This window comes from Mustela nigripes, chromosome 2 (assembly GCF_022355385.1).
Source record: "Mustela nigripes isolate SB6536 chromosome 2, MUSNIG.SB6536, whole genome shotgun sequence".
Taxonomy (NCBI): Eukaryota; Metazoa; Chordata; class Mammalia; order Carnivora; family Mustelidae; genus Mustela; species Mustela nigripes.
This window is the reverse complement of record NC_081558.1, coordinates 55,735,615-55,757,631: the sequence shown is the minus strand read 5'-3', so window position 1 is coordinate 55,757,631 and position 22,017 is coordinate 55,735,615. Positions and strand designations below refer to the sequence as shown.

Genomic DNA, 22,017 nt, shown 5'->3' with positions numbered 1-22,017 from the left:
TGAGCAGGAAAGCTGTGGCTCTCGGGGCTGTAACTTTTGCACGTCGTCTCTGATTCCAGGCTTCGCGCGGATTTTCGCAGCTTTTTGTCGGGCGAGAGGCCTCTGGGCTTTGCACTCAGGCGGTAACCCGTTCCGTAGCCGAGCACAGCGTGGGTGAGCGCCCAGCCGGGTCCCACCATGGCCGCGAACGTGAGTGTCTCCTGGTCTGCTGGACCCCATCTTCCCCATCTCCCCGAAGGGGCCGCCTGGGTCCGTCTTCCCTTGTCTGTGCGGGTCCCTTCTCCCTCTACATGCCCTTGTTCCGGGTTTCCGGCCGCTAATACGTCCGTTCACCTCTCTTGGTCTGTCCGGACCTTCTTGTCGGGCCGCACGTTTGCGGGGAGGGAGACACAGTGTTGTTCCTGGCATTGGGATCTCCTTGTGCTAGGGCGCCTTCTCGCAGCCCTTCCTTTCATTCTCAGCTCCCACCCGGGCCCTTGGGCTTCTCCTTTACGGGCTGTGAGAACTGGACGCGACCTCCGAAGAAGCAGGTCCACGGGAAGGGTGGGGAAGCCGATACCGCTCAGGTGGAACTTATTCATCAACTGACAGACTGGGTTGTGCGGACGGGCAGGGAGTTCCCCTGGGGAAGCGTCTAAACCGAGGCTGTGATGCTGCAAAAGGGTGCGGGCGAGATTGAGAGCGGAGGAGTTAGGATGACTGTGAGAGGGAGCATTTTCCTCTGCCCAGCCCCTTGTCTTCCTAGGTGTATTTGGTTAGAGACGTCATGGCTGCAGGTGCTTCCTTTCAAAAGCCTGTGGGCCGTTTCTCCCTGCAGCCTATCCCTCTCAGGAACCTTTCGATTTAAGATTTAAGCCCAACATTCATTCAACAAACCGAGCAAGCACCTCCCACCGCGGTGCTGGGTGTGGGAGAGCCTGGTGACTCACCACTCCGATACTGTGTGAAAGTGCTTGTGGAGCCAGCCCTGGTGCCCTGCCAGCCCCAGGACGCTCCCTCCCTCCTGCTTTGCTGGAATGTCCTAGCTTCTCTCCCCTGGCCTGTTACACCCTCCTTCCAGCCCCTCCTCTGTCCCCAAGATCCCTCTCTGCCCCCTATAGCCCTGGAGAGGAGGTTTGTATCACTGACAGCCCTAGTATGCTCCGCCTCAATTGGAGTTGTCTAAGAGACCTAGAAACTTCCAATGCTGCCCCTGGAAAATTTTCAGAGGTAATCCGGGACCCAGGGTCTGCCAGGGGAGAAGACAGCCCAGAGACCAGCCTACCCCCATACCATGTTCTACAGATGGAGAATTTCCCCCAGCAGGTGAAGGCATTTGCCCAGGGCCTCACAGCTGGCTTGGCCAGCTACTTCACAGAAAGATACTGAAGACAGCAGGCTCTGGGGGCAAATCCAGTTTCTTCCTGTCAGAGCGGTGTGGCCCTAATCACTCTGGGTTTGTGTTTCTTCGTGGGGATCTGTTAGTGTGAAGTTTAAGGGAGTCAGTCTGTGCTTCCTACAGTGCCTGGTGCATAGAGGGAGCTTAATACATTAAAAAAAAAAAAAAAAAACTATATTCACAGTCTGACACAGATGGCCCCAGTGGGCACAGACCGTCTTGGGTATACTGGCACGTGCTCTTTGCCAAGGAATGTGTATGAATGTAGGTATCTTCTGCAGCCAAACCTTTGCTGAGTCACCCAGGAGCTGGGCGCACGCTTACTGGAGCCACCAGACCTGGTGAGGAAGAAATTTCTGAAGCTGGTGGGGTGGAGCAGGGAGGCGACAGGATTTCTTAATTGGTATAACGACAGAACTGCCCTGTGACAGAGGTACTGTGAAACATCGCCATTTTGTATGGGAGTAAACTGGATCAGAGAGGTAGAGCAACTAACGCAGGGTTACACAGTTAGTAATTCTCAGGGTCTGCGTGTCAGTTTCTGTTCCATCACTCATTGCTCTTTGCTCCTGAGCCTAGAGTGCTCACTGAGGACCCATGTATATATTCAGCACATATCAAGGAGCCAACATCAAGATAAGGAGCTCAAAGATGACCTTGAAGGGGAAGAAGAGAGGCACTGGAAGATCTCCCTCAGGATAGGGAAATCGTCCTTTAGGGAGATATGGGTGGAGGAAATCACCGTCGTCCTCCATTCCAAGACCTCCATGTTTACTGGGATTTTGTTTTGGAATGTGGGCAGAGTGTGCCCTGTCATAGCCCACCCTACCCCCACCGTAGACTGAAGTACATCTTCCTGAGCCTTTCTTTCTTCCCTCCAAACCCTTCCATGAGCTCCTCTCTTTGGCATTGGCTCCTGGATGGATGCTGAGGGGAGGCCCAGAAGGAAATCATAGCCTGCTGGCTTCCAGTTTGGGGGCTGTGCTCTAATAGCGGAACGGACTCCTTTTCCTGGCGCTCTCTGCAGCTGGCTTCCAGTGTTCAGCTCTCCTTACAGCCCAGTGTTCATTTCCTCCTTATGAGGAATGTGGCTTGGAGTAAAGTGGTCGGAGAATGGCCTCTGGTCTGTCCAGATATGAAACCTAACTCTCCCTCTTAGAGGCTGAGTGATCTGGGCTGATGATGTAACTGATGAGCCTTGTTTTCCTCAGCCGTGAAATGGGATAGCAATAGCTTTCCTGTGCCTGACCTGTGACAGACTGGCATGTTGCCACTGCCATCATTATGTTTGATGGTCACCTACCTGCCTGCAGTGAACTGCTCTACTAATGTTTCCCAATGGTGTGGAAATTTAAGACCATTTCTGAATCTAATGGACATCTGGACTCTGGCAGGCCTGGGCTGGGGGCATTGGGGGTCAGTCAGAGAATATGGCATCAGCCTTATTCAGGCAGAGATTAACCCGAATCTTTCCTCTGGGCCCCTGTGCCAGGGGCTTGGCTCACTCTGAGTGCGCATCTCAGAACCACTTTACACCTTTGTGACTTTTGTCAGCGTACCCCCAGCCATGGCACTGGTCTTGCTGTCCATTGCAGAGAAAGGTGATAACATTCCCACCCTTTGCACCCGTACATTATGGCCTATGTCCTAGGCACTGAGCTGTCTGATAATTAAGACCTTTGGTTCTTACCAGAATACTGTATACTGGATTTTTATCCCCATTTTACTGACAAGGAAATGAAGGGCATAAAGGGGTTAATTGCTCGCCCCAGGTCCCGTAGCCTGAATTGAAACCCACTCCTGTGACTCTGGAATTCTGCCATTGATAATGATAGTCCGCAATGGCCACACTTCAAACCATACTTCTGTTATTGCCTGGATGAAACTTGACCCACTGACCATACTAGGGATGTACTCCAGGGTCTGCCTCTGAGATCTGTATTCAACACCATCTGCTCAGGCCCTGGAACCTGCTGGGATCCCCCAGCCGGCAGGGGTCCCTCATTTGGCACTGGACCTGCTCCTCACTGAACACTCAGCACGGCTTAGTACTATTTGTGCCTGCAGCTCAGTGGCCCTGCAACCTCCCCTCACCCCTGCAAGACCCAGCACAGCCCTTGGGAAGCTGAAGTGTTCAAGTGTTGTTCAAGTTTGTTGAATCAAATTAATTGTGTATGTCTGATAACCTCTTCGTAAAACAGTTTGGCAGTTTCTTAAAAACATACATCATCCCTGTGATCCAGCAATTTCCCTCCTCCATGGGTACTCGTTACCCAATACCCAAGGGAAATGAAAGCACATGTCTTCATAAAGACTTTACAGGAATGTTCATGAAGCATTGTGTATAATAGCTAAAAACTGGAAACAATCAAAATACCCATCCACTGGTGGCCAAGTCAGCAAATGCTGTATGCTCCTAGACAGAGTACTACTGGGCCATGTAAAGGAATGAGCTACCACCGCAGTGTAGATGACCCGTCTCAGCATCTGGACAGAAAAGAGGTTGTGCTGTATGATGGCCCCATTTATATTGGCTTCTGTAAGAGGCAAGAGTCATCTGTAATGATACAAACTCAAGGACATGTTACCACTAGGAGGTGGGAAGAGAAGAGTATTGGCAGGAAAGAGGCACAAGGTAACTTCTGGGATGATAGAAGGGTCCCGTATCTTGATCTGGGTGTCCGCCAAATGGGATAAGCATTTGTCAAAACTCATCAAACTTTATGCTTAATATCTGTGCATTTTTACTGTATATAACTGAAACTAGTATACACAAATAGCAAAATTCAATTTACTTTTTAAAAAACTGATTTTCATTTTGATTTCTTAAAATATTTTTTCCTCAGTATTCCAGTACGACTAACAGGAGAGAACATGTCAAAATGACAACCAACCCCCAGCCAGGCTTCTTGGAACGGCTCAGCGAGACCTCGGGTGGGATGTTTGTGGGGCTCATGACCTTCCTACTCTCCTTCTACTTAATTTTCACCAATGAGGTAAAATGTCTGGCTTCCCTCTGTACAGAGTGAGGGTCCCTGCAGTATCAGAGAGCAAAGGCTATGAATCCAGAGGCTGGATGTGCTAATAGGGCCTACCTAGATTTTACAACAAGTAGGGTGGAGGGGGAGGGTGATGGTGCTGTATTAATCAGAATTCTTTCTCTTGTGACCTGTCTTATAACTGCCCTAAGTAGGAAGACAAATGGATTGGTTCACATGCCTGAAATCCTGGGGTGGCAACAGGTTCAGGCATGGCTGGATCCAGGTGTTCATGTTGGGTCACTAGGAGTCTCCATTTTTCCATCTGTTGCCTCTTAACTTAGCAGCCCCATCTCTTCCAAAATCAACTTAGCAACAGTTGCAGAGAAATGGGTTAGTGTCCTGGCTTGTCTCAGTCCTCTCTCTGAACTAATCCCTGTGGACAGTGGACCCATGTTCTGATTGGCTAGGCCTGGGTCACATGTTTTGGGCAGCAGTACAGATGGGCCCATAGAAGCTATAAGGACTCAGGAGTGGAGGGAAAAAGGCAGAGTAAGATGGGGGGGGGGGGGCACACAGACAAAAGCACCAGCTGTTCCCAGCATGGGGTGGTGCTGAGAATTAGGGGAGTTGGGGTGTGCAGCAAGAAGAGGGCTGCCTGGGAAAGCAGGAGTCTTTGGCTCCAGTTCCAACTGTGCCACTCACCAGGCCTCAGTTTTCCAACTGTAAAATGGGGAGATGAGTCTCCATGTTTCCCAAGGTCCCAGACTGCTGGGATATACTGCCATGAGCCCAACTGTTGAACCACACCTAAGTTGAAAGGTGGCCTCACTCCCTTTTGCTCACAGGGCCGTGCACTGAAGACAGCAACTTCCCTGGCTGAGGGGCTCTCACTTGTGGTGTCCCCTGACAGCATCCACACCGTGGCCCCAGAGAACGAGGGAAGGCTGGTACACATCATTGGGGCCCTGCGGACATCCAAGGTACATTTGAGAAAGGTTGCTGACCCCACCAGATGCTCAGGGCACATGGCTGGATGTTGTCTGGGTGAGGATTTTGAGCACGTGGGCTCTGGAGATGGGCACACATGTGTGACTCCCGGCCGCATCACTCAGCAGCTGTGTGGACCAATCACTTGAGTCTCAGCATCTTTATCTGTAAAATGCAGAGCATACCTGCTCTGAGCAGTCAGTGGGATTAGGTCACTCACCTCTTGGCACGGTGCTTGGCCCATGGCCAGAGCCTTACAACAAGGTGCTTTAGCGGTTAGGCTCAGCGTGTGTGGCTGGCACAGGGCTGAAAGGGACTCCAGTTGTCTGATCTCTTGTGTTTGAACCCTAGTACACTGTTTTTGGCACCATGCCATCGGACCTTGCCAACCAAGCCGGGACCATGAGGCTCCCTGTCCCCGGGCAGTGGGTGTGAAGGACTTAGGATGGGCAGCCTCACCCGACTCTCCCGCCCAAGATAGCCATGGTAGTCTCCGCTGTGTTCCTGTCCTTTGTGCCGGTCTCTTGTCCAGTCCCTCTTTCTCTGGCATCCTGGGCTCATGGGAGCCTTGGCCTCTGTTCTGTGTTTTGACTTGTGTGATTCTTTTCGAAGCTCTTGTCTGATCCAAACTATGGGGTCCGCCTCCCAGCTGTGAAGCTACGCCGGCACGTGGAAATGTACCAGTGGGTGGAAACCGAGGAGTCCAGGTGAGTGGCCAGGGACTGACTCCTCAGGCAGGAATACTAGAGTGACAGGTGTTGGGATACAACACAGGTGGCTTTTGATCTTGATGCTTCTAATGAGAGTGGCTCCAAGAAGGAGGGAAGACGAATTAGCCCCCTTGTGTACTACCCCATCGGGGGATGCCCAGGCTCAAAACATGTCTGGATCCAGGCTGCAGACAGTGCTTTCCTATGTGTGGGCTCTGTGTCCTCTCCCAGACCAGAGCAGAGATGGCCCCGAACTATGTCCTGTCCTAGTATGAGTCTGAGGGCAGACATCCTTAGGCAGCCAGGGGCCCCTTGGAGCTGAGCAGCATGGACTGTGAGTGAGGGGTGAAGAGGTGGCTAGGGGAGCCAAGGCAGCTGGAGAAGGGGGGCCTCCGTGGGGCTATCTGGCACAGAGGGTGCAGCCAGGTCTCTGAGCTCAAGGCAGGGCTGCCACCCTTGGTGTGGGCCTAGTGGAAGCACATTTCAACTCAGGATGAGAAAGCTCTTTTCTTCAGCATGGGCCTTAAAGGGGTGGAGAGGACTGCATGGTGGGGAGTCAGCACCCTCTTACCAGGCTGCTCCAGACAAGGCCTGCTCTCATTTAGGGATTTTGACCTGGTGGCCCAAGTTGCTTCCAGCCGGAGATGCTTAGAGATGGGAATGCTTCTGGGGTGAGAGGCTAACTCTGGGGCTGCCTGTGCTTTCCCCGCAGGGAGTACACTGAAGATGGGCAGGTGAAGACAGAGACAAGGTACTCCTACAGTGAGTACCGCCACCCCCCTATCTCCGCATACATGGGGTCTCTGCCCTTAGCGGAGACTGACGGCAGTGGGAAAGGCGTGGAATCAGGCATCGGAAACCCTGGGTGCCGGTCCTCAGGGTCCTGCTGTTCCATTCAGTGAGGCTCCAGGAGCCACCGTTCCAGCACTGAAGTGACCACAGGCATAGATAAAAGGACAGAGCCAGTGGGCCTCAGACATGTGGCCACTCTTACCATGTTTCTGAGTTTTTCCCTCTCCCTGTGACAGACACCGAATGGAGGTCAGAAATCGTCAACAGCAGAAACTTCGACCGGGAGATTGGCCACAAGAATCCCAGGTGAGAGCTGGGTGCCCAGGCCTGAGCACAGTCTTGGCTACTCCTCAAGGGTCCCCAGCCTCAGCTTCCTCATCTGAGTGATGGGATTGAGTTCCTTCTGCCTTGTGAACTGATGAAAGTCGGGGACTTGGTTCTGAGGCCAACTCCCAGGCTGGGCAGGACCCAACTTCCTGAGCCCACACAGGCTCCCCTCACACTAGTCAAGAACGAAGGGCCTGGACCCGAGTGCCTGAAGGAACTTGCATGTCCAGAGCCAGGGTGGGAATAGCCATGTGGGTGGAAAGATAATCAAGAAGGGTGTTCAGGAGGCAATGGAATTTGATGTGGGCTTTTGTAGGATTTTGGCAGAGAGCGGCTAGGTCAGAGAAATAGAGGTGGTGAGCTGGTCTTAGCGCTGGAGCATGGCTTGGGCAGGGCTGTGCCAGGATGGGTTGGGAGCTCCCTGGGGCTGGGAAGGGTCAGGGAGGCTGTGAAGTCCACAGAAGTTCCATCTGACAATAGGTGGCTGGGGAGGGGGAGGCCGGTAGGGGCCTAGGCAAGGAAGTACGAAGCACTGGGTTATAGGAGACAGGAGGAGGGTGCTTTACTCGGGCGAGGAGGACAGGAGCATCCTGGGCGTAGGTGTGGTGAAGACAAAGTGCCTAGGCTGGTCTGGACTTGCAGGAGCCCCCTGGGTGGGAACCCTGCTGGGCATAACCCAAAGAAACCCGCAGAGCTCCCAGCCGGCACCGTACTCTGCCAGTAGCCCCTTCTCTCTCCCACAGCACGATGGCGGTGGAGTCGTTCACGGCCACAGCCCCTTTCGTCCAGATTGGCAGATTCTTCCTCTCAGCAGGTGAGTCTCCAGCCCCTTCAGATGAGCCAGCAGCACCCAGAGGCCCTGTGCTTCTACTTGGCTTCCTCCCAGGAGCGGTGCGGGTACAGGTGCGGGATGAGCCTGCCGGAGGGAAGGCGGGTCCCAGGAGTAGGGGGACTTGTACAGAAGAGCCCCACCCCAGCCGGCTCCTCTGAGACACGGTCTCTTCTGGAGAATAACTACCAGGCCTTGCTGGTGCCTGATCTGATCAGACAAAGCTGAGAGCCAGTGGTAGAGACAAGACTGCCCCCCCAAGGGGTGAGCAATTCATTGCAGGAAGCCACCCCCAAAGTGACTCCAAAGAGAGGTTCTAAAGGGACAAGGCAGCGCCTGGCGTGGGAGAGAAAACATGCAGGCACCAAGTAGCCAGGGCAGGGGAGGAAGGGTGGAGCCCCAGCGCTCCGCCAGGAAGCTCCAGGGCCTAGCTTGTCTGCCATCTGCCTTGTCGCTTGACTGGTGGCTGCTGTGCCAGGCAGCCCCAGCCTCAAGGGTACTACACGCAGCAGGGGAGCCAGGCACGGACAGGTAACAGCATCCAAGGCAGAAGGGGTGCAGGGCTCAGGCTGTTCCCGGAGCTGCAGTGGCTCCTGCTGGCCATGAGGGCAGACAGGAAGGCTTCCTGGAGAAGGCAGAGACTGAAGGGGACCCCCGCAGTACAGAAGGAGGGGTCGGAGAAGGGTGCTCCCGATGGGAAGGAGGTCAGGTCAAGGGGTGTGCCGACTGGGGGAGGTTGTTTGCACACCACTATTGTGACCACTGCACACTCCCAGGCCTCATTGACAAAGTGGACAACTTCAAACCGCTGAGCCTGTCCAAGCTGGAGGACCCGCACGTGGATATCATTCGCCGGGGAGACTACTTCTACCACAGTGAAAACCCCAAGTATCCGGAGGTACGTAGGGGCTTGGGCTGCTCACACAGCAGAGATTAGGGCCCTGGGATTACCACCCCTTGGACAACACACAGGGGACACATTCCTGCTTGGGACACGGTTTCGATTCAGTTGAACTGCTTGGCCAAACGAGATTGGAAAGGAGAAGCCTTGAGGTGCTGGGAGCACCTGGGCAACAGTGTGCAAGCAGGAAGAGCGTGTGAGCTTTGGGATTCGATGGGGCCACGGACACAGGACCAGGCTGGCTGCTACTGGCGTACCCCAGCCCACTTCTCTTCCACCCCCAGGTTGGAGACCTGCGCGTGTCCTTCTCCTATGCGGGGCTGAGTGGCGACGACCCTGACCTGGGCCCAGCTCATGTGGTAACCAGCTTCCCCAGGGCCGAGCCAGGCAGGGCCTCCTCAGCTCCCACTGTGCACGGTGCCCTGAGTGGGGGGACCCCTCCTCTAGGCCACGCGTGCATGCACTCCCCTCCGTACCCAGGCGGCCCTGCCTCTGAGTGGCTTCAGAGCCCGTGTGCTGGACAACCGTCTGCGGGCGTCCGTGGGCCGCAGGTTACGGGGCTGCTCCCAGGCAGCTTTGCAGAGACTGCCTAGTGATGCTGGTGAGAGTTCTGCCAATTGCATGCAGCTTTTCTTCCCCCTGGCTCCTAGTTTTTGCCCTATAACTACTTGGTCTCAGGTGCCTGACCCTGTCACCTGAAGTTCCAGCCCTTCCCCTGTGAGGGGTCCTCCCTGGAGCCTGAAACAAAGCAGCTCAGCCCAGCTGCCCCAGGGGGCACACAGCGCGAGGGGTGCTGGGCAGGGCCAGCTGATCCCCTCGGCTCTGATGCTAAGGTCTCTGACCAGGTCACTGTGATCGCCCGGCAGCGGGGTGACCAGCTACTCCCCTACTCCACCAAGTCTGGGGATACCTTGCTTCTCCTGCACCATGGGGACTTCTCGGCAGAGGTGAGTCCATTTGTGTGAGGGAAGGGAAGGCAGCTCCCTCCCTCCCCATCCCCACCTCGAGTTGTTCAGTCCATGCCTACACGGAGAGCATGGTCTGTGCAAATGGAAGGAGTAAGTCTCCGTGTGTGTGCAGCACGAAGGGGACAAGAGGGGGCACAGCACACCCCTCCTACTCCTCAGGCTTCTAGTCTCCTGTGGGGGCAACTCGCCAGAAGAAGCAATGAGGGAGGATACCCTTGTACTGAGTGTTGTGAATGTGGGGGCAGAGGAGGTCAGCAGAGGGGTCAGCAGAGGCCTCGCTGAGTGACAGTTTGGCTGCATCACAAGTGAAGAAGGTGGACTCAGAGCCAGCAGCATGCGGGGGTCAGGCGGTCACCAAGGCAGGAACGGGAGCACAAGGGTTCCCCTGGCAGGTGCTGCCCAGAGGAGGCAGGGCTACCCAGTGGGCAGGGGCCTCCATAGGGGTGTGGGACTTCTTTCAGAGCTTCAGGAAAGTGGGGGGATTTAGGGCCACAGAGTCCTGGACGGGAGTGAGGGCCGTACCCCATCCCCATCTGTAAACTGGGGAGGGTCATACGTCACTGGAGTCCTGTCCTTGGCTGATCATGGGTAGTTCTGTTGCAGGCCCTAAAACTTAGCCTCTCTTCTCTAGGCAGAAACCCTTTTCTTTAATGGAAAAAATTGTTTTGCGTTGTTGGTGAACACTGTGTGTCACTGATGGGAAGTTCTGTGCTTACCTGGAGTAGGACTGCAGGACTCCAATCCATAAGAGAAAGGGCTAGTGGCTGGGGGGATAAGGCGTAGCTGTGGCCTTCCAACCCTGTTATTAGGCCCTCAACTGCCGTCTTTCTCACTTTAGCCCCCAACTCCAGGTGGTGATGGGCCTGGCCTTTTCCTTTATCCAGGACCAGGGTGTGGCAGCCGGTTACCAGCCTTGGGGCACAGCTGCCACCTCCCACTTGGGCGGGGATGAGTCACCCTTTCCATCAGCCGCTCTCAGGGACTTTCTAAAATTAGGAGGCCCTGCTGAGGCCACCTCTCTCTCCAGCAGCTCTGTGCACTTCAGCCCCCTGCAAGTGGAGGCCTGGGTCTCCACACTGTCCCCCCAGAGAGGAGTGGCCTCCAAACTTCCCAGGCGGGAAGTCTTGGACCACACTGACCACCCTGGACCTCTGGCACAGGGTCTGGGGTCTCTGCCAAGCCAGGAGAGAAGGTCCTAAGCCATAGAGGTGGTGAGGACCCTGAGGAGGAACCCAGCCCCTGTGAGTCAGGATGCCCAGATTCCAGTCCCAGAGGCAGGAAGGTTGCGCATGGACAAGTATGGACCCCGGACATGGCCCAGGTCAAGCCCCGCTCTGCTTTCCGTGGGCTACAGGACCTTGGGCCCATTGTTTATCTTCTTGGAGAATAAGAATTATGATCCCTACTTTATTTAGTTGTTGTAAAGATTATGCATCCATTTATTCTGAGGCTCCATTTCCTAATCTGTAAACTGGAGATGAGCATGTCTACCTTGTGAAGTTAGTTTCAGGTTTAAGTAAAGCAATGCTGGAAAGCACTGAGGACAGTGACTGATAGATGGCAGACACTAAGTGTTAGCTGCTGTTACTGTTATTGTCCTAGATAACGACGGGGGCCTCTCCAAAGAAACACATTCAAGCCAACACTGGAAGAAGTGTGGGAGCTGACTGGGCAGGACTGTGGGCAAACCAGCTCTATCTAGGTGGAGCCAGCACACGTGCAAAGGCCCAGGGGCAGGAGGTGGACATTTGACCTGGTCCCAGACAGGCGGCAGGGCCTTGGCTGGGGGCCATGGGGGAGGAGGTGACGGAAGCAGGGAGACCAGTGGGAGGAGGGTCTTGGAGTGGTCCTGGTGAGAAAGTGTAATTGTGGTGAGAGATTTGGGGAAACGGGGACACAGCTTGATAGGATTTAGGTGGTCCCTGGATTTTGGTGGTCCCTGTGGGGAGGCACAAGCTGTGAAACACCCCAGTCGTGGCCTGTGCAGGCAGGAGGTGGCTGTAGCACTCACTGAGGGAGATGCGACAGAAAGGACCAGGTGTCAGGGAGGCTACAGGGTTGGTGTCGGACAGCATGTGGGCAGCGGAAGGCCCAACCCAGGGCTGTAGCTGGAAGCTGGGGGGAGAGGGGTCACTGGCGGGGAGGACATGGGACTGACGCTGCTGCTGAGGTGCAGAGAACAGCCTGAGGGAGGGGGCAGCTGCAGGTGCGGAGAAGCAGGGGCGACGTGGAAGGTGAGGCATGCCAGAGTCGCTGGAAGAGCATCTGAGGTGAAGCACCACGCACACTGCTATCAGAGGAAGGGCCGGGCAAGGCATGCCAGCCAAGGCGATGGGCTAAAGACTCTTACCTTCATCTATGGGGCAGACGCTTAGGCCTGGGCAGGCAAAGTGCCCTTACATCCTGTCTGCTCGGAAATGGCCAGCGGCTCCTAGGTGGGCATGGAATGCACCCCTTGGCACCTGCCCTGCCATCCGGCGAGACGGGGGCCCCTAGGAGACCGGAGACGTGACACCTCTCCCCGGCTTTGTCCTGCAGGAGGTGTTTCGTAGAGAACAGAAGAGCAACTCCATGAAGACGTGGGGCTTGCGGGCTGCTGGCTGGATGGCCATGTTTATGGGCCTCACCCTCATGACCCGGATCCTCTACACCTTGGGTAGGTGTGCAGACAGGTCGGGGGGATCTAGTTCACCCTCGTGTGGGCCCGTGTGCCGCCTCTGTGCTGCTCACGCGTCTGTGGCCCTTTCTAGCTCGCAGTGCTCTTCAGGGCCAAGAGCGGGCAACTGGTCCATGTCTGTGTCCTGCTCCACAGCACTGGGCTGAATGGGCCGAAGAAGACAGATACGAAGGATAAAGGCTTTCAGGGGTGGGGTGGGGAGTTCCAGCTCCTAGGAGGCTGGTCTAGGCCTGGGGATCTGAGAGCCTTCTGTCCCCAGCCCACCTGCTCCTTCTTTTAGCCCTTTACTCCACAAGTGAAGCAGCACAGCGAGCAGGCTAGCCAGCCCCTGAAATCGGTTATGTCAGAGTTCTGGGACACTGGGGCCGTGCCCTTTCTGTCTCAGCTTCAGTTACCTCACCTTGTAGGCAGAGTTTTGTGGATATTTGGCTAATAGGAAACACCCCCCCCCCCAACCATGGTGGTTCCCTCCCCACCCCAAGACCTGGGCCCAGTTTGGGGCAACCAACAAGTTGGAGCACAAGGCAGAGTACTGGGTGACACACTTGGCCAGAGTTGGCACCAGTGAGCTTAGCAGTTGCCAGGTGACCCGGCCTGGTGTAGGACTGAGGCCCTGGGTGACTGAGTAAGTGCTGGCCCCACACTGTTGATCTGGGAGGATGGCATCTCAGGGGACTCGCAGGCAAGCCTTTACCCCAGTGTGTCCATACCCAGTCTGTTGACTGTGTCCAGCCTGTGCCGGGCCGCACAGAAACCTCTCCCCTCTTTACCCTTTCTGGCTGAGAAGAGGTCTGGCCACAGTACCTCCCAGGCTAGGAGGAAAAAGGACACTTCCTCCCCTCCAAGGCATTTTTGGAGTCGGTCAGAAGTGCAGGTGGAGTGACTGGGGAAGTTACAAGGCAGAAGCCCTCATTCACTGTTCTCTTCAGGCAGTGAGTACTTACTGAGTGCCTGCTGTTTAGGACACTACTCTAAGCTCCAGAGAGAAATGCAATGAGCAGAACAAAGTCCCTGTCCTCTCAAGGCTCAGAACCACGGCTAAGAGCTCAGGCTCTGGCCTCAGACAGTCTTGGGTTTAAAACCTGGGTCTGGCACTTTCTAGCTGCAGGACATTGGGCAAGTTGAACTCCCTGGGCCTGTGACCTTGTGGGTAAAAGGAGGGTAAGAATAATACCAGCCTCCCCAGGCGGTTTGAAGAGATGGTCCACACGGTGCCCTGCATATGGTCAATGCACAAAAACATGAACTCTGCTTATTAGGAGGGCTATGGTGGGGTATTGGTGGGAACAGACCAAGAGGAGCCAAGAAGTGGCCTGCAGGGTCCTATAGTCATGGCAGGGCAGCAGGCCTTGCTCTGCAAACCCAGTGGCAACAGACTGCGGGGGCCTTCTAGAACTGAGGGGGAATTCCCCCCACAGACTGACATCAGCTAGGGAATGCCAACCTGGAGGGATAGACAGGCCAAGGACAGAGTAAGTCCAGATGGATTAGCTGGGTCCTAGACTTCACCATACTGGGCCAGTGTGGCAAATGCAACACGCCACCCTTGCGACCAGATGTCTTCTCTTGGCTTCTGACTGAGAGTGACATCCAGTCTTAAAGGCTACAAGGCACTTCCACCTGCCTGCTCCTGGAGTGGTGCGTGGTACCCGGGGCACACACCTTCTCTGGATCCACCAGCTCTCATGGGAGGCTGTTTGCCTTCCGCCCCAAACCCCTGGACATCGTCGGCCCATCCTTGTCTACAGACAGGAGCGACCTGCTCACCTCATGTGATGCAGAGCCTGGTGGCCTCAGAAGCCTCACCACCTTTCTCTTCCCCACAGTGGACTGGTTTCCCGTCTTCCGAGACCTGGTGAACATTGGCCTGAAAGCCTTTGCCTTCTGCGTGGCCACGTCGCTGACCCTGCTAACCATAGCTGCCGGCTGGCTCTTTTACCGGCCCCTGTGGGCCCTCTTCATCGGCTCCCTGGCCCTGGTGCCCATCATCGTTGCTCGGACGCGGGTACCAGCCAAGAAGCTGGAGTGAATCAGGCCCTGGTGCCCAGCCCCACCCGTGTGAGCCTCAGGATCCTGCTCCTCCCCCTCTCCCCCTGCCCCTCTTGACCCCAAGTCAATTTTGGATTCTGCGCCTGCTCCGCTTCATGAGGAGCCACACTTGGCTCTGTGCACAGGTGTCAGGTACTGATTTATGTGTTCCCCCTGTTTTGCTTGCCAGTGGGCAGCTCTGGTGAGCAGAAGGCAGTCCCCATCTGGCAGGGTCACAGGTGCCCTCCTTGCTTCCTTCCCCTCTCTTGGGACTGTGTGGCCGGTTCCCGTGCTTCGCTTAGCTGAAATCTGCAGACAGGGAGGTGGTAACACTGCACAGACTGCTGCCTGATAACTTGCCGCACCCCTCTCCTTGGAGACAAGTGCCAGGGCTCTGTCACAGTTGGTGTCCACTGTGAGCCCACAGGGCCAGCGTTCTCGCTGTCCCTGAGCAGGGCCGAGTGCCAGGACAGACTGAGCACACTCCCCTCCCCGCCGTGCACAGGTGCCCCCCATCCAGCCTGGGCACAGAACCCACCTTGGTACTCAAAAAAGAGGACTTCCCCTGAGGTCATGGTAAGGAAAATGAGACATTTGGTGGGCTTGATGTGTATTTTATGGTTTAGCCAGAAACTTCGTATGTAGGATTTCCAGAGGTCCCGAAGGTTGTTTGCCTTTGTTATATGCTTCATGGGTCTTCTACCCGAAAAGGTAATTGTTTCAAATCAGATTCAAACAAACAAAGCCCTGCTTAAATGATGAACCATTCAGACTGTTACAGAAAAACTCCTTATAATCTGTCCATTGAAGTTCATTCAGGCACAGGAATGTATGAAACGGGGGTGTGACTTCCTGGTTTAAGAAAGTTTGCTCTTTCAGTACTTGGGGCCAGTGGAAGGCTCGAAGATGCTTTTGAAGCTAGCGCTTGCCAAGGGCTTCCATTCTGGGAGGAAATGGGAATTTGTACAAGGCGGGGAAAGGCCTTTCCTTTCATCCTCTGGCATCAGAAACAACCGATTTCCTTGAAGATGAATTTTGAGTTTTTAGCTAACCATTAAAGGAAGAGGTGGGAAGCTTTCCTAAGTGGTCTCCCTCAGCGTGACCCCCATCAACTTGAATCAGGAACTGGAGGCCTGAGGCTTGTGCAGCTCTCAGGCCTCATTCCTTTTGCTGTGGGGCAGAGGGGTGAGACTTTCCCTTAAGCCACTGGGCACCTGCCGCTGAGTGACTTCTAGAACGTCCATAGCTTCACTGCTATGTACAATCTACGTGTACTTCCCCCTGTTCCCTCTCACCCCCCGCTGAAAGATCGAGAATGATGTCACCTTGATGGTTTAAAAGATCTTTCGTGTACCCTTTATCTTTTTATGACTTGGACTTGGACTTACTCTCCCTGGCTGGGAATGGCTGCTTTCAAAAATTGGTTGGTGGTTGAATAAGTGATCGGAACTCGCAAAACTAGCACCCTGACAATCTCGTTAGCCTGCGAGGTCTGTGGTGGCTTGAGATTCTTCACGCCGACAGCTGGTCCCAGAGATGACATCTCTCGATCTAAGAACTGATACAGTATTCACTGCTGCAGTTGTCACTGAATCTCTAAACTCTTAAAGGATGCTTCTGGAAAACAGTACATCTAGGTGGTAGCTATCTGTGGGATTTGGTTTGTGTAACTTGTTCTGGTACAGATTTTAAATTACTACAAATTTCAGTCCTGTTTTTAAAGAGCAAAAGAATGTTAAATATTTGAAGTCTTTGGGAAATCATGAAATTTGTATTATCTTTGTATTTTTTGATAAGAATTCAAAATAAATTTTAAAATAGCTTTTATAGGACCTTGCCGTTACTCTTTTTTTGAAATTTCTCTTAAGCAATTCAGCCACAGAACTAAGAACCAAATGAATTTTTAGAATTCAGTTCTAAGTAGCTTTTAGTAGTTAAAATAGGTATCTATTTTTCTTAAAAAGGCAGCTCGATACTTTTGGCACTTTGAAGCCTTACTTACCAAAGCCCACTTTGTTTTTGGATTGATTTAAAGTACTCAAACCTCCCCCAACTTCAGAATGCGTCAGAAAAGGTGGCTGGAGCCACAGTGTGACACCATGTGATAGGGCCCCTCCACCCCGGGGCTTTAGGTCAACACAGACCCGAGTTCCAGCCCCAAGCCTGGCTGTGTGACAGTGGTGCGTCTGCGATCCCTGCCTCTCAGCTTCCTCATCTAGAAAATGGCAGTGAGGCTGTTCTCCCTCCAGCACCATGGTGAGGCCTCAGTGAACTCAAGCCCATGACATGCCTGCCTTGTGGCACAGCACCTTTTCCCTTTTTGCCTCCTGTTCAGAAGCAGAGCTGTTGACTGTCTGCCCTGGAGCTGACAATTTGTGTACGCTTTGCGACAAGCTCTAAAGCAGGTGATTTCCTAAAACCACCTCTTCTTTGTCAGACCTGAGGTTCGGTTCCATAATGCCTCTAAGGAGCAGACATGGGCCGGAGTGAGTAACAGGTTGCTTGCTTCTAGGGTCCGGAAGTGCAAGGCTCTGCAGTTTCCATGGCAACCCCGGTTTGTTGTTCCACACCAGCCCTCCAGCCAAGCTCTCACTGCTGATGAGTCACACCCCAAGTGTTTTGTTTGTTTCCCTTGGATAGAACTGGCTCCGATTTTTAAGGGCTCCTGTCAAAGGTTAAGTAACATCTCTCCTCACTTGAACGTAGGAAGAAAAATTTCCATGTGTGGAATGATGAGTTCACCATCTACCTGAGAACAAAACCTGGTCTTTAGTCTCATATATGGACAAATCACTCTGTCATGCGGGTGTTCTTAGCCGACCATAAATCTGAAAGAAAAACGCAGAGCTGAGTCTTTTTAGGTAAATGTTTTATTTTTTTCCTCAAAATGTTACAAAAGTTATTTCTCCTGAATATCTACAATGCATAGAGCTTTTATAAATTTATCCACAGTGGATAAAATCTGGCTGACACTAACCCACTTTCACTAACATTTCTTTAACTCTCAGTGTGTTTCCTTTCCTGATTTCAGCTCTTGGTTTGAGTCTTCTGCCACCCTGAAACGTTACTTCCAAAAGTGGGTCCCGCTACCATCAAAACTGGAGATGCCCATACTTCCCAACTGCTCTCCCTAACCCATGAAGAGGCATCATTAGGCAGTGTTAGTACATCTGGCTGAGAGAAAAAGGCATGGCCCTGATAGAAAGGCTCCACCAGCTGCAGGAGAGGCAAAAGCATGAGGGTCTGACAGATGAAGAACTCACCTGAAAGGAACTGTGCATTTCTAAATCAGCCAGTGGTTTCTATAAGAAAATGGACTCCTGTTTCCAAAGGCGGCTAAGCGACATCAAGGTGGTGGGAGAGTCTCCTGGGAAGTGTCCCAGAGCTCAAAGTATAAGGTGCAGAGATGGACAGCTCCGAAAGCCCTACCCCACATCTATCCGACAAGGCCCGGGCAAGACCAGACCCACAGCACCCCCTCAGCTTAACCCCCCTGTCCCCTGGCCCTCATCCATAGCACACACTGCTTCTCTGCCTTCTCAGAGGAGATACCACAGCCACCAGGGCCGGTACATCCCCCAAGGCAGGTGTGGGGTTCAACAGGTGGCCACTCCCATCACAGCCTCTCAAAAGGGAACAGGTGGGAGGCCGCAGCCACCTTCTCCTTTTTGGTCTTCTTAGGGCACTTTGGTTTCTGTTGTTCTTCAGCCTCTCGGTTCTGGGGCCAGGAGGCAGCCAGGATCCTCGATGCTTCTGCTTGAGAGCTGGTCCCCTCCTCTTCATCAGAAGACAGTCCACCTCCAGCAGGTCCTTGGAGAGCTCTCTCCTCTCTCTGGATGGGGAGGGACAATGGTGGGCCTCAAGTCAGCCATCAGATGGCAGGGAGCACCGCCAGAGGGCAGTCAAGCCCCAAGCAGCAGCCACCCCGACGCCCCCCCTCCTCCAGCCAGTGGCTTTGGGAGGGCAGGGAGGGCCACCACACGGGGCTGGGGGAGAGCCTGCCTCACACTGGGGACTCCACCGAGCAGGGACTGGAGAACTTGCTCTGGGCTCAGTGCTGGGAAACAAAAATGTTTATGCAGGGGACCGCGCTCAGGGAGCGTACAACGGAATGTAGATCACAGGACTGGTGCTTTGCACTTCTTTACCTCACTCCTGCACAAAAGCGCACTACCGTCTTCAACTGCACAGGACCAGCTTTCTGTGCCAAATGTTCCGAGGAGGCACTCCCTGACCAGGACCCACTGGGGAGCTGGGCATGGAGGGTTTGGATGCAGGTAGAGCATGTGGGTGGACGAAATCAACATAGAGCCTGGTGAGACGTCACCCAGGGGATTTGAGGGAAGAGCGTGTCAAGAATATTTTGCCAGTTTTAAAGGCAAACTGGCAGCATGTGGAGTTGCAGACAGGGAGAAAACGGGTGTGGTTATAGCTGTGCCAAGAGCACATTTCTAACCCAATACTGATCTCACCACATAACCATGTGGAGGGGCCTCTGCCCCTCTGGGAGACCCTCTGAGGGCGACACATCCACCTCGCACAGGCTGGCCCAGCCCAGGGAAGGTACCATGAAACACGACTTAAGTGAGCAACCCCGGCCCTGGAGGATAGTCACAGGCACAGGAAGTGCAGCCAGGCTACGGAGGGCACCTCAAACACAGACACACAGGGTGCCTGTCCCTCCCTGGATGGGCTCAGCATGAGCTCAGACCCAGCAGGCACCTGCTTGTGGCAGATGGGAGCAGGAAAGGGGGTTGTTGGGCTGAGGGCTGGAAGGACAGCTGAGGCACACACCAGGGACCCGGTTCCCAACAAGGAAAGTTAAGGACACAGGTGCCTCAGAGACACAGGACTCTGGTGACAAAACAAGGCATCTCTGGACAGAATCCAGGCCCAGGGTTCTGAGTCCCCCTCTTCCACTTGAGCTTGTCTCTTTCCAAAAAAGCCACACTGACCTCGTCCCCATAGCGAAGCTTCAGCCTCTCCCTGATGAGCAGTCCCCTGACCAACAGCTTCCAGTTCCCGAGGGCCCGTTTCTCTCTTTTCTGCAGGCAAAACAAAGAACACAAAATGTTAAGTACTATCACTTTCAGGAAAAGTGTCTAGATGGAACCTATGAACATCTGAAGATCTAAAGATCCAAAATCAGATTCTTCGGTTAAGAGTTTCTCAACCATGCCATGTCTGTTTTAAAGGAGCATGATTTTATAAAGTGATGCATGTAAAAGGCACCAAAACAGAAGCCTCTTTTTAACTGTTAGCAACTTGAACATCTTTAAGGTGGAGGCTTGGATCACAGGCAATGCCTTTCAGTAGAGGCAGTGGTGGATGGCAGGTGCGGCAGCCACCAGAGCCGGGATCCAGGTACACAGTGGACAGGGATGCTGGATGGTGAGGTAAGGACAGGACCCTGTTTATCCAGGGCTGGCTCCCTAGGGTGCCCTCTGGCGTCTGACAGCTGGAAAGAGCTTCGGGGCCCACGGTCCCTCCTGTTACCCACAGTGCAAGTGGGGCACCTGCCCCCACGTGGGGGCTCGTGTTCCCCGCCCTTCTGCTTTCACCTCAGGCCCCCACCCAACCCACCCTGGCCACATGGCTCACCTCCTTCTCCCGCTTCTCAATGAGCGCCTGCTCCTTCTCCCAGGCAGCTAGGAGCACATCTTTGTATTCCTCGCAGACAATGTACCCATCGGTTCTGTAAGGACGCAACAAGGATGGCCCTACTTGAGGCTGCCGCCTCCAGCCTCGCCTCCCTCCAGCCTCGCCTCCCCCTTGCAGAGGCCAACCAGCTGCTCCCCAAAGAATTTCCAGGTATCAGGTATCTGCAGTCCCAGCCCTAGCTGCCGAGAGCACCCTGTGGACTCCGGCCCTGCATCTTCCCCACGCCCACCCCCACCCGCTGGGATGACAGAGGTCACCTAACCAAGAAACGTGCTGACCTCGCCTGGTCCCTTGTCCCCAACCCCCAGGAGATGGTTTTCATCTAGCATCACGAGCATGTGGTTTCATTGGTTTTGCTGCCTCTGGATGGAGGCAGTCAGCCCGAGTAAAAGTGTGAAAGGAAAAGGTAAAGAGTTAAGGCTGACTTGGCAAATCCAGAGTAAAACCCGGAAAATGGCCTCAACCCCGACATCGACTTCCTGCCCCTCCTCTAGGACAGCCCAGCCCTCCTGCCGGTGCTGCAGAAGGACCCTCACGCACATGGGATGGGAGTAGCCTTTATGGAAATCGAAGCCGGTGATGGCCTGGACACAGTCAATGTCCAGCTTGCGGGCCACGCGGTGCAGGTTGGGCAGGTTGAGCTGGACGCAGCCAATGGGCATCATGCTGGGCAGGAAGAGGTACACGTTCCCAAACTCATTCCGGGGGACCTGCAGAGAGAGGGTAGCACAGCCGGTCTAGCCAGCAGCAGTGTGCAGCAGGCCGGTCCTGACCCATCACAACACTGCCCTCACCTTGCCATCCACAGCCACAGGCGGCTGGTACTCCTCCGTCTGCCACTCGCCAAACAGGCCCAGGTCGTTGTGGTCCTGCAGCTGGGGCTCAGCAAGGCGGGCCTTCCGGGCCCGGTTGGAGTAGCCTTTCACCATCTGCACCAGAGGGAACAGCCAGTTTAGAGGAGGACCACAGCTTTCAGAGCACTTACTATATACCGAGTACTGTGCTGAGGGCTTTCCTGAACCCATGGCCTCATTTAACCTCCATGAGCCCGAGATGCACGCACTTCCCACCTGCTTACAGTGCCTAGTACCACCGTGGCCACAAGGACAGCTGCTGCTAGCCAGCACCTGCAGATGGTCCCTGCTCTATGCACTGTGCCCCAGAGGGCGGTCCCACCACTGTCTCCACTGCGCAGACAGATGGGTGACCCGCGAGCTGCAAGCCACTGCCTACAGCCACAGGCCAGAGGGCCAGAACCAGGCTTTTACCAGCCACACCACGTGCTCTACCTTCATCGCAGACAGGGTCACTGGGGCCTGGAGATGAAGTCACTGAAGTCCCATCGCTCAGTGAGTGACAGGGCTGGGATTTAAACCCGGGAACTAGCTGTGTCATGCATTCTGGAAGGCACTGACAGCATGGGACCCGCCGCACACTACCTGACCATGTCTAGTGCCCAGAAGTTTCACTGGGGAGCATGAGCAAGAAAGCTGCGTACATGTCACAAGGAGGAGCAGGATGGGCACACTGGGCGCCTCTGGCTCAGGACTCAGCACGTTTTTTTGGAAAGGGCCATATACAGCCTAGCCTGTATTACAACCCTTAAAAAATGTCACATGTCTTGCATGCTCGAAAGATCCATCTTACAAATTCCCCCATTAGACTAAGACATAATTAAATGCTTTTTCTTCCTTTGGTCTTTCTCAGGTTAGAAAAGTCAGCCCTGGATTCCTCTCCCGGGTGTGCATTCAGCAGCCCGAAGTGCCCAGGCCTCTGTC

At 54.3% G+C, this 22,017-nt stretch overlaps 2 protein-coding genes across 3 annotated transcripts in view; one reads left to right on the top strand and one right to left on the bottom strand.

The window, feature by feature from the left end:
• The first annotated feature begins 9 nt into the window (after positions 1 to 9).
• Positions 10 to 16,410, top strand: TMEM43 (transmembrane protein 43). The gene is made up of 12 exons (XM_059390401.1): positions 10 to 189; positions 4,225 to 4,374; positions 5,205 to 5,339; positions 5,959 to 6,053; positions 6,769 to 6,818; positions 7,085 to 7,154; positions 7,919 to 7,989; positions 8,781 to 8,902; positions 9,190 to 9,264; positions 9,751 to 9,852; positions 12,412 to 12,529; positions 14,377 to 16,410. Exons 1-12 carry the CDS (start codon positions 178 to 180, stop codon positions 14,577 to 14,579), a joined length of 1,203 nt encoding a protein of 400 aa, XP_059246384.1. The 5' UTR covers positions 10 to 177; the 3' UTR covers positions 14,580 to 16,410.
• Positions 16,411 to 17,430: 1,020 nt separating this feature from the next.
• The window catches only part of XPC (XPC complex subunit, DNA damage recognition and repair factor), a 53,152-nt gene continuing 48,565 nt past the window's right edge, over positions 17,431 to 22,017 (bottom strand). For both annotated transcript variants that reach the window (XM_059390398.1, XM_059390399.1), the window contains exons 12-16: positions 21,034 to 21,168; positions 20,780 to 20,949; positions 20,180 to 20,273; positions 19,534 to 19,623; positions 17,431 to 18,410 (exon numbers count right to left, since the gene is read on the bottom strand). In XM_059390398.1, coding sequence (XP_059246381.1) covers positions 18,195 to 18,410; positions 19,534 to 19,623; positions 20,180 to 20,273; positions 20,780 to 20,949; positions 21,034 to 21,168 — 705 coding nt within the window. In that variant the 3' untranslated portion in view covers positions 17,431 to 18,194. The remainder of the gene's footprint in view (positions 18,411 to 19,533; positions 19,624 to 20,179; positions 20,274 to 20,779; positions 20,950 to 21,033; positions 21,169 to 22,017) is intronic.

Excerpts from the sequence above, each read along its gene's own strand:
- TMEM43 (XM_059390401.1), top strand. Across the intron at positions 8,903-9,189 it reads AAAACCCCAAGTATCCGGAG|GTTGGAGACCTGCGCGTGTC; the intron begins GTACGTAGGGGC and ends TTCCACCCCCAG. Across the intron at positions 12,530-14,376 it reads CCGGATCCTCTACACCTTGG|TGGACTGGTTTCCCGTCTTC; the intron begins GTAGGTGTGCAG and ends TCTTCCCCACAG.